The sequence below is a fragment of the Aegilops tauschii genome, chromosome 2 (genome assembly GCF_002575655.3).
Source record: "Aegilops tauschii subsp. strangulata cultivar AL8/78 chromosome 2, Aet v6.0, whole genome shotgun sequence".
Classification (NCBI taxonomy): Eukaryota; Viridiplantae; Streptophyta; class Magnoliopsida; order Poales; family Poaceae; genus Aegilops; species Aegilops tauschii.
Genome location: NC_053036.3, coordinates 296,468,045 through 296,481,431, shown reverse-complemented (window position 1 = coordinate 296,481,431; position 13,387 = coordinate 296,468,045). Strand labels below are relative to the sequence as shown.

At 48.2% G+C, this 13,387-nt stretch overlaps 1 protein-coding gene across 2 annotated transcripts; it reads left to right on the top strand.

The window, feature by feature from the left end:
- The first annotated feature begins 556 nt into the window (after positions 1-556).
- Positions 557-4,825, top strand: LOC109741580 (probable inactive leucine-rich repeat receptor-like protein kinase At3g03770). 2 transcript variants are annotated; one of them, XM_020300669.4, is made up of 10 exons: positions 557-857; positions 963-1,135; positions 1,279-2,646; positions 2,762-2,895; positions 2,979-3,210; positions 3,308-3,516; positions 3,622-3,653; positions 3,737-3,857; positions 4,040-4,325; positions 4,435-4,825. In XM_020300669.4, the coding sequence occupies exons 3-9, from the start codon at positions 1,320-1,322 to the stop codon at positions 4,322-4,324; spliced, it is 2,340 nt and encodes a 779-aa protein (XP_020156258.1). In that variant the 5' UTR covers positions 557-857; positions 963-1,135; positions 1,279-1,319; the 3' UTR covers position 4,325; positions 4,435-4,825. The 2 variants fall into 2 exon arrangements, with proteins under 2 accessions (XP_020156258.1, XP_020156259.1); XM_020300670.4 differs by having other exon boundaries at positions 560-857; positions 3,746-3,857.
- The last annotated feature ends 8,562 nt before the right edge of the window (positions 4,826-13,387 follow it).

Below are 13,387 nucleotides of genomic sequence, written 5' to 3'. Positions count from 1 at the left end.
CTTCACTCATCCATTTTTGCTGCCAGGCCGAGATGATCCTAGATTCTTTTAAGAAAAGAATCTCTGCATGCAGAAGAAGTTCACGCTAAGCAGTGTTGTCACTGGTATAGTTCTTTCTTGTGATTTAAGCTGTGAAGCAAGAAACCAGGCATCAAAGTGTAGTGTCCCAAAAGCAGCAGTAAATCACAGTGTGATTGGGTGTTGCTTGCTTCTCCACCAGCTGAACTGTCATCATATCCCTATCAATTGCACACTAAACATTGATGCCAGAAAACAACAGGTTGCTTACTTACACTCGAGCTTTAGCAAATCTCAGCAACGTCAACCAAGCAACCAACCAGGAAACAAGAGAGATATCCTGCTGCTTTGTGCTTTAGCAGAAACTTACGAATGAAAATATTGAGAGAGATCCCAGAAAAAAGGCACAACCAGTAAAGAAAGCAACCATTTGGCTGCTGAGCCCTTTTTCCCGCCGGGAAATTCTGATTTTATTTTGACGAATCTGCATTTGATGATAGATAGTGGAAAGGGAGAGAGAGAGAAAAGGCAGCACCGGGCTCACACCCCCTTGTCCCTTTGCCAGCCTCCGTTTCTCTACAGCTCAATCATTCTGAGAGCAAAGAATCCGTCTTGTCCCTTTGCCCCGCGGTTGTGCAATCCCGTGATGCCCCGCCTACCGCTGCTCTGCCACAGTGGAGTATACTAGTAGTACTGAGCAGAGTAGAGTACTAGACGACACTAAGCATATGATTCCCTCCCTTGACAAATCCCCAAAACTAAAAAAGCTTTTTCAAGCTGTTCCATTCACTTCACTTGCACGCACTCATCTCATTATCATCATTCAAAGGTGTGGTGAGGTGAGATTTCTTGCACTTTCTCTAGGTTATAGTAATAATATGGTTAATTTCTATTGCCAGTTCTTCATGCTGACATGACATAGTGTGGTTAATTCCTCTTGCCAGTTCTTCAAGAAAGGAATGCAAATCTGGTGATGTTTCTTGAGGGAGAGCATCTTGTTCTTGCTTGCTTTGCGGTGTCAAGGACGGACCACTCAGTCGGTCAGGCCAGGCCAGGCCAGATCCCTGTGCGGACTGCACAATGTTTTTCTGGTGACCAGTACCTATCTCCATTAACTGTATGTACAAGCTCCTCTCACATTAACTTTTCTGAGCTCTCAAACTCGACTTTTCCTCCCAGTCCCAGTGTCCAACAACTTTATTTGCTAATCGCTTCTGCTCCTGCGCTAGAATCCCACAATCACAATTCTTGGTTCCTCAGCTTCTTGATCCAGGAAGAAGCTGAAAGAAATCTTGTAAAAAATGGGTGGCCATGCTCTGCTCATCTTGCTGTCGGTGGCGTCCCTGGCATTGCTGCCGGGAGCCACGCCGCTGCAGCCCTCACAGGCCTGGTCCCTCTTCAAGCTCCGGCAGCTCCTGGGCGACCCGCCGGTGCTCGGCACCTGGCACAACTACACCGACTTCTGCTACGGCGGCGACTACAAGACCGCCTCCGCCTTCGTCGAGTGCTACGAGGACAGCGTCACGCAGCTCCACATCATGGGCGACCCCGGGGCCGGGGCGCGCCCGCTCCCCGCCACCTTCTCCATCGACGCCTTCTTCACCACGCTGTCCAGGCTGCCGGATCTCAAGGTGCTCACGCTCACCAACCTCGGCCTCTGGGGGCCACTGCCGGGGAAGATCTCCCGCCTCCAGAAGCTGGAGATCGTCAACGTCAGCTCCAACTACCTCTACGGCGAGCTCCCGCGGGGGCTCTCCCAGCTCGGCAGCCTCCAGACGCTGGTCGCGGACCACAACATGCTGGGAGGCAAGCTGCCGGGGTGGCTCAAGGACATGCCGCTGCTGGCGGTCCTCAGCCTCCGGAACAACATGCTGCAGGGGACGCTGCCGGAGTCGCTCAAGGACATGCTGTCGCTGAGGTCGCTGGTGCTGGCGTCCAACAACCTCTCCGGGAATCTGCCGGACCTCAAGAACCTCCAGGTGATTGACATGGCCAACAACGCGCTAGGGCCCAAGTTCCCGCGGCTGGGGCGGAAGGTGGCCAGCGTGGTGCTCGCCGGCAACAAGTTCAGCGACGGCCTCCCCGCCGACATGCTCGCCTCGTGCTACCTCCTGGAGCGGCTGGACGTGTCGGGGAACAGGTTCGTGGGGCCTTTCCCGGCGGCGCTGCTGTCGCTGCCGTCCATGGAGTACCTGAGCATCGCCGGGAACAGGTTCACCGGGCGGCTCTCGGGCAACGCCTCCTGCGGCGAGAACCTCCGGTTCGTGGACCTCTCGTCGAACCTCCTGACGGGGAGCCTCCCCGGCTGCCTGCTGGCCGCCCCCGGCAAGAGCGTGCTCTTCTCGGCCAACTGCCTTTCCACAGCCGGCGACGACTCCCAGTCCCAGCACCCGTCGCCCTTCTGCCGGAACCAGGCATTGGCCGTCGGGATCGTGCCTGAGCAGGGACACAAGAAGAGTGGCGCCAAGGCCGGTGTGGTGGCCGGCATTGTCCTTGTGGGAGCATTGGTCGTGAGCGCGGCGGTGGTGTTTGTGGTGAGGAAGGCGAGCGCGCCCAAGGCGAGGCCTGCACGGAGACTGGTGGAGAACGCGTCGAGCGCTTACCCTTCGAATTTGCTGGCCGACGCGCGTAAGAATCTTTGGTCTTTGGGTTGTCTTTGGGTTGGGTTGGGAGGCAGAAAGGGAAGGAATACTGCTGCTAACTTGTAGTGTTTGAACAAACAATCAAACAAACAAACAAACAGGTTACATATCTCAGACGGTGAAGCTGGGGGCTCTTGGCATTCCGGCATACAGATCATTCTCCTTGGTGGAGCTGGAGGCGGCCACCGATAACTTCCAGGTGTCTAGCCTCATGGGGCAAGATGCTCATGGCCAGGTAGGTACTCTCTGTTTTTTCGACATCTACTACGTATCTTATAGTGCTCAACTCATGAGGTTATTATTGTTGTTGATGGTCAGATGTACCGTGGACGGCTAAGCAATGGGACCCCGGTGACAATCAGGTCCCTCAAGGTGAACAAGAGCCAGAGCTTCACCCGCCACATCGAGATGATATCCAAGCTGAGGCATCGGCACCTGGTGAGCGCGCTGGGGCACTGCTTCCAGTACAACCTCGACGATTCCACCGTCACGCACCTCTACCTCGTCTTCGAATACGTGCACAATGGCAACCTCAGGGGCAGGATTTCACGCAAGTTCTTTTTCTTCTCCCTCACCTCCATTGTTACCTAGCTAGTGTTTTTGTCATAGTCTATAATCGGCTAACCCAACTGGAGCTTCCTCTTCAGAAGGAACGGAAGGCCGGAGGCTGTCGTGGGGCCAAAGAATATCGACCGCCATTGGTGTGGCCAAGGGCATTCAGTTCCTGCATGGAGGGATCATACCAGGCCTGTTTGCGAATAACCTCAAGATCACCAACATTCTTATGGACCAGAATCAGGTCCCCAAAATCGGCAGCTACAACATCCCCATTCTGTCAGAGACCATGAAATCAGAGGTACTCCACTAGTAGACTAGTAATTAACTAACTTGTACTAGTTCTCAAAAAAAGAAGAAAATAGACTAATTATTAACTAACTATGTTGTTGCTTTGGAGATGCAGGGAGGAGCTGGAAGCAAGTATCCACCGGATAGGTAGCTAGCTAGCTACTTAAACACATGGATTACTCTTATTTATCTCAATTTCAGTTGGGCCGGTGTTGCTGAAAACTAGCTAGAATTTGCAGGGTTCCGAATGGCGATAAGATTGACATGTACGATTTTGGTGTGATACTGCTGGAGGTTATCTCCGGCAGGCCCATCAGTTCCATATACGAGGTGGAGATGATGAAAGAACAGGTTCGTTTCCTTTCCTTTCCTTGTATTCTTGCTAATAGTATATTATATACTACTCCCTCTGTCCCAAAATATAAGAACGTTTTTGACACTCCACTATCGTTAAAAATGCTCTTATATTATGAGACGGAGGGAGTACATAGTAGAGCGAGTTGTAATCGGAAAAAGTTTGTGGATCGAAAAAGTTGCAATCGGCGCTGACAGCACGAGGACCGAGCAAGAGGAGCAACTTGGTGGACCCGGCGGTCAGCAAGGGCTGCTCCGACGACTCCATGAGGACCGTCATGGAGGTCTGCCTCGGCTGCCTGGCCAAGGAGCCAACGCAGAGGCCCTCAGTGGAGGACGTGCTCTGGAACCTGCAGTTTGCGGCCCAGGTGCAGGATGGCTCACGACGCAGCAGCGAGGAGTCCCCGCTCTCGCCCTCGCAGCCCCATGCACAATCCGCACACGACTCACCCACCCACCGCTAGGGTACGTCTAATTAATAACTTTGCCACACATCTAATAACTTCCCAATGATGATCTCCAAAGAAATGTGCAACTAGGATCTGAATTCTGAAATCCCATGCTCATCTTGCAGGCTCACAAAAATGCATTGCCAAGCATCATCATGGATTCATGGCTCAAGGCAAGGATACAAGTGTACAGCAGCTCAAGCTGGACCCCGTGATGCATATAGAGTTTTCGCCAAGACGCCACTGGATATGATGAGTTTTCAACTTCTCAAATTAAGTAGAACCGACTTTTTCTTTTTCTTCTTCTTCTTCTTCTTTCGAGAAATCTCCAATAGAACGACTAGTAACCATAATCTCGTTATGGATTGGAATGCACTCCCATAAAACCATTATTTGTTCCCACAGTGTCCGGAAAATTCCACTTTGTCTAGTCTAGAAATACAAATTTGTATGGTTTTCGAGAACCGGATATTGTAATATTCCAATGCATATTATATCTAAAAAATAATGTTGCTACTCCCTCGAATCCAAATTAATTGGCATAGATTTAATACAACTTTGAACTAAAGTTATACAAAAGCAGCACCAATTAATTTGGATCGAAACATTATTTGTAACAGATTTGCTATTTCACGTCTAGATGTGAAATAACCATCTCACATCTAAGTCGAGAGTCTTTGGATCACCTGTTTTTAATATTTGTGCAAAACGTGATGGTGTGGCTGGTGCGCTCGCTCGTTGAGCCTGCTCTCGCGCGTAGCTCATGTCCAGGTTGTTGCTAGTGCCAGGTCGGGCCGTTGTCGTGTTTCTTTGGTGATATTGGGCTGGCAGGCCATTTTTTGTCTATAGTCCACTCACGTGCCTCTCATTCAGTGGGCCTTAGTTTCTTTTCACCGTCGGCTGTGTTTTTCTATTTTCTCTTCACAAGTCTGTGCAACGACTCAACTCTAGTTCTTCTCATTTTTATAAACTTTCATTTGATTCTTAGTATTCATTTTTTGTTCGTTTCCGTTTTATTTTTTTTTGTTTTTTTGTTTTTCTATTTCATTATTTGTTTTCAATTATGAATTAGTTTTAAATTCATGGTTTTTTATTTTTATTTTCTCCTTTTTTCCCTTTCCCTTTCCCTTTCTTTATTTATTTGTTTAAAATTCATGAACTTGTTTTTGCTCTGTCATATGTTTGTTTTGAATGTCGAGCAAATCCTGATCGCTGGTTATTTTTGTCATGTGCGCTATGTGTCGCGTCGTTTGATTGGTGTCTACTTGTCGACATGTTCGCGCATGTCTTTTGTTAGGCCGTTTTCGCCGTGCGGTCTGGGGTCTCATTTCGGATTGGTCTGCTAATTCCCATCTAAATAAGAGTTACCAATGTTTTATCCAACTCACATACTGTTAGATACACGTGTTTCTGAGTCGTGCTTGTTGTCTTATCGTGTTTTTCTGTTTATCCCTCATGAAGCAGTGAGGCCTGATATGGTATTTTTTTAGTGGGCTGTCATTATGTTTTGTGTATTGGTTTTTTCTTTGTGGGCTTAGTTTTTTTAGGGCCACGTGTCTTTTTATTCCCTCCTTTTGTTTTATTTTTGGTTTGACCGTGTAGCTAGATTTTTTTTTTCAGATTTGCTAAATTCAATCTAGATGAATTTTTAGCTCATCTAGGTCTATAACTGTCTGATTTGTTTGCTTTAATGTTCATACAAACCAAACATGCGCGCCCGTGTCCATTCGTCAATTTTTTGTCATGTGTCATCTTTGTTGGGGAACGCAGTAATTTCAAAAAAATTCCTACGCACACGCAAAATCTATCATGGTGATGCATAGCAACGAGAGGGGAGAGTGTAGTCCACGTACCCTCGTAGACCGTAAGCGGAAGCGTTATGACAATGCGGTTGATGTAGTCGTACGTCTTCACGATCCGACCGATCCTAGTACCGAAAGTACGGCAACTCCGCGATCTGCACACGTTCAGCTCAGTGACGTCCCACAAACTCTCGATCCAGCTGAGTGTCGAGGGAGAGCTTCGTCAGCACGACAGCGTGATGACACTGATGATGAAGCTACCGGCGCAGGGCTTCGCCTAAGCACTACGACGATATGACCGAGGTGGATTATGGTGGAGGGGGGCGCCGCACACGACTAAGACAATGATCAACTTCTGTGTCTATGGGGTGCCCCCCTCCCCCGTATATAAAGGAGTGGAGGAGGCAGGCCTCCTAGGCGCGCCCCAAGGGGAGTCCTACTCCCACCGGGAGTAGGATTCCCCCCTTTCCCTAGTTGGATTAGGAGAGAAGGAAGGGGGAGGAAGGAGGAAGGAAAGGGGGGGCCGGCCCCCCTCCCAATTCGGATTGGGCTTGGGGGGGGGGGGCGCCCCCTCCTTTGCTCCCTTCTCCTCTCTCCCACTAAGGCTCAATAAGGCCCATATACCTCCCCGGGGGTTCCGGCAACCTCCCGTGCACCGGTATATGCCCGATCTCTCCCGAAACCATTCCGATGTCCAAATATAGTCGTCCAATATATCGATCTTTATGTCTCGACCATTTCAAGACTCCTCGTCATGCCCGTGATCACATCCGGGACTCCGAACAACCTTCGGTTCATCAAAACACATAAACTCATAATACCGATCGTCACCGAACGTTAAGCGTGCGGACCCTATGGGTTCGAGAACTATGTAGAAATGATCGAGACTCATCTCCGGTCAATAGCCAATAGCGGAACCTCGATGCTCATATTGGTTCCCACATATTCTACGAAGATCTTTATCGGTCAAACCACATAACAGCATACGTTGTTCCCTTTGTCATCGGTATGTTACTTGCTCGAGATTCGATCGTCGGTATCTTAATACCTAGTTCAATCTCGTTACCGGCAAGTCTCTTTACTCGTTCCGTAATGCAACATCCCGTAACTAACTCATTAGTCACAATGCTTGCAAGGCTTATAGTGATGTGCATTACCGAGAGGGCCCGGAGATACCTCTCCGATACTCGGAGTGACAAATCCTAATCTCGATCTATGCCAACTCAACAAATACCATCGGAGACACCTGTAGAGCATCTTTATAATCACCCAGTTACGTTGTGACGTTTGATAGCACACTAAGTGTTCCTCCGGTATTCGTGAGTTGCATAATCTCATAGTCATAGGAACATGTATAAGTTATGAAGAAAGCAACATCAACAAACTAAACGATCATCGTGCTAAGCTAACGGATGGGTCAAGTCAATCACATCATTCTCTAATGATGTGATCCCGTTTATCAAATGACAACTCTTTGTCCATGGTTAGGAAACATAACCATCTTTGATTAAGGAGCCAGTCAAGTAGATGCATACTAGTGACACTCTGTTTGTCTATGTATTCACACATGTACTAAGTTTCCGGTTAATACAATTCTAGCATGAATAATAAACATTTATCATGATATAAGGAAATATAAATAACAACTTTATTATTGCCTCTAGGGCATATTTCCTTCAGTCTCCCACTTGCACTAGAGTCAATAATCTAGATTACATTGTAATGATTCTAACACCCATGGAGTCTTGGTGTTGATCATGTTTTGCTCGTGAGAGAGGCTTAGTCAACGGGTCTGCAACATTCAGATCCGTATGTATCTTGCAAATCTCTATGTTTCCCTCCTTGACTTGATCGCGGATGGAATCGAAGCGTCTCTTGATGTGCTTGGTTCTCTTATGAAATCTGGATTCCTTTGCCAAGGCAATTGCACCAGTATTGTCACAAAAGATTTTCATTGGTCCCGATGCACTAGGTATGACACCTAGATCGGATATGAACTCCTTCATCCAGACTCCTTCATTTGCTGCTTCCGAAGCAGCTATGTACTCCGCTTCACACGTAGATCCCGCCACGACGCTCTGCTTGGAACTGCACCAACTGACAGCTCCACCATTCAATAAAATATGTATCCGGTTTGTGACTTAGAGTCATCTCGATCAGTGTCAAAGCTTGCATCGACGTAACCATTTACGACGAGCTCTTTGTCACCTCCATTAACGAGAAACATATCCTTAGTCCTCTTTAGGTATTTCAGGATATTCTTGACCGCTCTCTAGTGATCTACTCCTGGATTACTTTGGTACCTCCCTGCTAAACTAATAGCAAGGCACACATCAGGTCTGGTACACATCATCGCATACATGATAGAACCTATGGCTGAAGCATATGGAATGACTTTCATTTTCTCTCTATCTTCTGCAGTGGTCGGGCATTGAGTCTGACTCAACTTCACACCTTGTAACACAGGCAAGAACCCTTTCTTCGCTTGATCCATTTTAAACTTCTTCAAAACTTTGTCAAGGTATGTGCTTTGTGAAAGTTCAATTAAGCGTCTTGATCTATCTCTATAGATCTTGATGCCCAATATATAAGCAGCTTCACCGAGGTCTTTCATTGAAAAATTCTTATTCAAGTATCCTTTTATGCTATTCAGAAATTCAGTATCATTTCCGATCAACAATATGTCATCCACATATAATATCAGAAATGCTACAGAGCTCCCACTCACTTTCTAGTAAATACAGGCTTCTCCAAAAGTCTGTATAAATCCATATGCTTTGATCACACTATCAAAGCGTATATTCCAACTCCGAGAGGCTTGCACCAGTCCATAAATGGATCACTGGAGCTTGCACACTTTGTTAGCACCTTTTGATCGACAAAACCTTTTGGTTGCATCATATACAACTCTTCTTTAAGATATCCATTAAGGAATGCAGTTTTGACATCCATTTGCCAAATTTCATAATCATAAAATGCGGCAATTGCTAACATGATTCAGACGGACTTAAGCATCGCTACGGGTGAGAAGGTCTCATCGTAGTCAATTCGTTGAACTTGTCGAAAACCTTTTGCAACAAGTGAGCTTTGTAGACAGTAACATTACCGTCAGCGTCAGTCTTCTTCTTGAAGATCCATTTATTTTCTATGGCTTGCCGATCATCGGGAAAGTCAACCAAAGTCCATACTTTGTTCTCATACATGGATCCCATCTCAGATTTCATGGCCTCAAGCCATTTTGCGGAATCTGGGCTCATCATCGCTTCCTCATAGTTCGTAGGTTCGTCATGGTCAAGTAACATGACTTCCAGAACAGGATTACCATAACACTCTGGTGTGGATCTTACTCTGGTTGACCTACGAGGTTCGGTAGTAACTTGATCAGAAGTTTCATGATCATGATCATTAGCTTCCTCACTTACTGGTGTAGGAATCACTGGAACTGATTTCTGTGATGAACTACTTTCCAATAAGGGAGCAGGTACTGTTACCTCATCAAGTTCTACTTTCTTCCCACTCACTTCTTTCGAGAGAAACTCCTTCTCTAGAAAGGACCCATTCTTAGCAACGAGTATCTTGCCTTCAGATATGTGATAGAAGGTGTACCCAGCAGTCTCCTTTGGTTATCCTATGAAGACACATTTCTCGGATTTGGGTTCGAGCTTATTAGGTTGAAGCTTTTTCGCATAAGCATCGCAGCCCCAAACACTAAGAAATGACAACTTGGGTTTCTTGCCAAACCATAGTTCATAAGGTGTCGTCTCAACGGATTTTGATGGTGCCCTATTTAACGTGAATGCAGCCGTCTCTAAAGCATAACCCTAAAACGATAGCGGTAAATCAGTGAGAGACATCATAGATCGCACCATATCTAGTAAAGTACGATTACGACGTTCGGACACACCATTACGCTGTGGTGTTCGAGGTGGCGTGAGTTGCGAAACTATTCCACATTGTTTCAAATGAAGACCAAACTCGTAACTCAAATATTCTCCTCCACGATCAGATCGTAGAAACTTTATTTTCTTGTTACGATGATTTTCCACTTCACTCTGAAATACTTTGAACTTTTCAAATGTTTCAGATTTATGTTTCATCAAGTAGATATACCCATATCTGCTCAAACCATCTGTGAAGGTAAGAAAATAACGATACCCGCTGCGAGCATCAACACTCATCGGACAACATACATCAGTATGTATTATTTCCAACAAGTCTGTTGCTCGCTCCATTGTTCCGGAGAACAGAGTCTTAGTCATCTTGCCCATGAGGCATGGTTCGCAAGCATCAAGTGATTCATAATCAGGTGATTCCAAAAGCCCATCAGCATGGAGTTTCTTCATGCGCTTTACACCAATATGACCTAAACGGCAGTGCCACAAATAAGTTGCACTATCATTATTAAACTTATATCTTTTGGCTTCAATACTATGAACATGTGTATCACTACTATCAAGATTTAGTAAAAATAGACCACTCATAAAGGGTGCATGACCATAAAAGATATTACTCATATAAATAGAACATCCATTATTTTCTGATTTAAATGAATAACCGTCTCGCATCAAACAAGATCCAGATATAATGTTCATGCTCAATGCTGGCACCAAATGACAATTATTTAGGTCTAAAACTAATCTCGAAGGTAGATGTAGAGGTAGCGTGCCGATGGCGATCACATCGACTTTGGAACCATTTCCCACGCGCATCGTCACCTCGTCCTTCGCCAATCTTCGCTTAATCCGTAGCCCCTGTTTCGAGTTGCAAATATTAGCAACAGAACCAGTATCAAATACCCAGGCGCTACTGCGAGCATTAGTAAGGTACACATCAATAACATGTATATCAAATATACCTTTCACTTTGCCATCATTCTTCTCCGCCAAATACTTGGGGCAGTTCCGCTTCTAGTGACCAGTCCCTTTGAAGTAGAAGCACTCAGTCTCAGGCTTAGGTCCAGACTTGGGCTTCTTCACTTGAGCAGCAACTTGCTTGCTGTTCTTCTTGAAGTTCCCCTTCTTCCCTTTACCCTTTTTCTTGAAACTGGTGGTCTTGTTGACCATCAACACTTGATGCTCCTTCTTGATTTCTACCTCCGCAGCCTTTAGCATTGCGAAGAGCTCGGGAATTGTCTTATCCATCCCTTGCATATTATAGTTCATCACGAAGCTCTTGTAGCTTGGTGGCAATGATTGAAGAACTCTGTCAATGACACTATCACTAGGATGATTAATTCCCAGTTGAGTCAAGTGGTTGTGGTACCCAGACATTCTGAGTATATGTTCACTAACAGAACTATTCTCCTCCATTTTGCAGCTGTAGAACTTATTGGAGACTTCATATCTCTTAATCCGGGCATTTGCTTGAAATATTAACTTCAACTCCTGGAACATCTCATATGCTCCATGATGTTCAAAACGTCGTTGAAGTCCTGGTTCTAAGCTGTAAAGCATGACACACTGAACTATCGATGCGGTGGAGCAATGGGACGCGGATCGGCGGAAGGAAAGCTTCAGCGCACCCCTACCTGGTGCGCCAAATGTCGGATTTCGGGTTCCGGCAAAACCCTTGAGGTTCGAACACTGGGGTGCGCATGAAGATCTCTCCTCCCCCTAGCACTCACCCTCACCGCGATCTCAAGGCTCAGCGCGTCGAACTCGCAGAACAAAGGGACACAAGGTTTATACTGGTTCGGGCCACCGATGTGGTGTAATACCCTACTCCAGTGTGGTGTGGTGGATTGCCGCTTGGGCTGAGGATGAACAGTTACAAGGGAAGAACATCCTCCTAAGGGGAGGTGTTCTTGTGCTTGGTGAGTTTGTGTGGATGAGGATGATCTGAATAGCCCCAGATCAGTTGCCTCCTACTGTGGTGGCTAGCCCTATTTATAGAGGCCCTGGTCCTCTTCCCAAATGTTGGCGGGAAGGGATCCAACTTCTGCCAAATTTGAAGGGAGACAACTAGTACAAGTTATCCTGACTAAAGGTGGTCTTCGCCTGCCAAAGGCTCTGGTGGTGACACCATCTTGGGCTCCACGGTGACCTCCGTCCTGCTGGTCTTGGTCTCGTTGCACTGATATGGAAACCTTTGTCTGATGCCTCGGGACTCCTCGCATGCGCTTGCCTCTTTAGCACCAAATAGGAAACGAGGATGCTGTGCGTGCTGGCACCCGCCTGGCCTCGGTCGTCATGGCTTGCGTCACAGAAACCTCGCGAGGTGCCCCTTGCCTTGATCTCTCCACCCCTCGCGAGCCAGCCTGGTGAGGCCGCCCCCGAGGAGGTCTTGCGTCGTCCGCCTCGCGAGGCTTGGCCCCTCGCGAGGGTCTTGAGTGTTTGCTGATGATCATGGGCCGCACGGGGCCGCTGGTGGAGCCACATCATGGGCCGCAGGTAGGCAAGTCTGGGGACCCCCATTCCCAGGACGCCGATAGTAGCCCCCGGGTCCAAGGCGCGCTCGGACTTGGCTTCGAGGCGAAGCTAAAGGGCAAGTGCGGAGCGCAGCGGGCCCCAACAGCCTGTGGCCTCGGTTGATGCGTGTCGACTGATGGGACGTGGGCGTCTCTGCTTCCCCACGCTGCCTCGGCAAATGCCTGGCTTGACGAGTTCCTGCTGTATGCAGAGAAAAATCATCATTACCTATGATCGTGGGGATCTCCGGTTGGCCTTCTCCCGCTATAAATGGGGAGGGGGGCGGAGCCCCCGTCGGTCATCTCTTTCTGCTCCGCTCGCTTCTTCTCCCTTGCTCCATTGCCAGTAGCGACACATGGCGCCGATACGGAGGTTCTCGGCCGCAGAGAAGGGGAAAACCTCCTGTGATGAGCCGGGGCCGCTCCCGCCGAAGAAGAGGCTGGCCCATCGCCGTGACGTAGTCGTGAGGTCGGAGGTGTCGAGGCCTTGGTGCGAACGGCCTCCTCCCGGGTATCCGCTGCCTCTGTACGCCCAAGACGAGGGCTCCGGAGGGAGAGGTGTCGAGCAGCACCGCCCTCGCCGTGGCCGCGGTCGCCGTGACGTGGCGATGCGCGCTGTCGCGCTAGGAACCCATGCCGAGGGCTCCCCGCGCGAACTCGTGATGTGGGCGGCAATGCCCCTGCGCACTTTGATTCACTTTCCGCAGTTCTTCTTCGTCGAGATGCCGTCGAGGGCCCCCCTCGAGCTCTGGCTGCAGCACGCCGACTGCGACGTCCCGGTGACTGGAGCGGAGGTCGAAGTCGTCTCCCCAGGCAAGATCTTCATGACCCGCGGCTGGGGCGAGGTTGCCCGAGTCTGCCACATCGAAG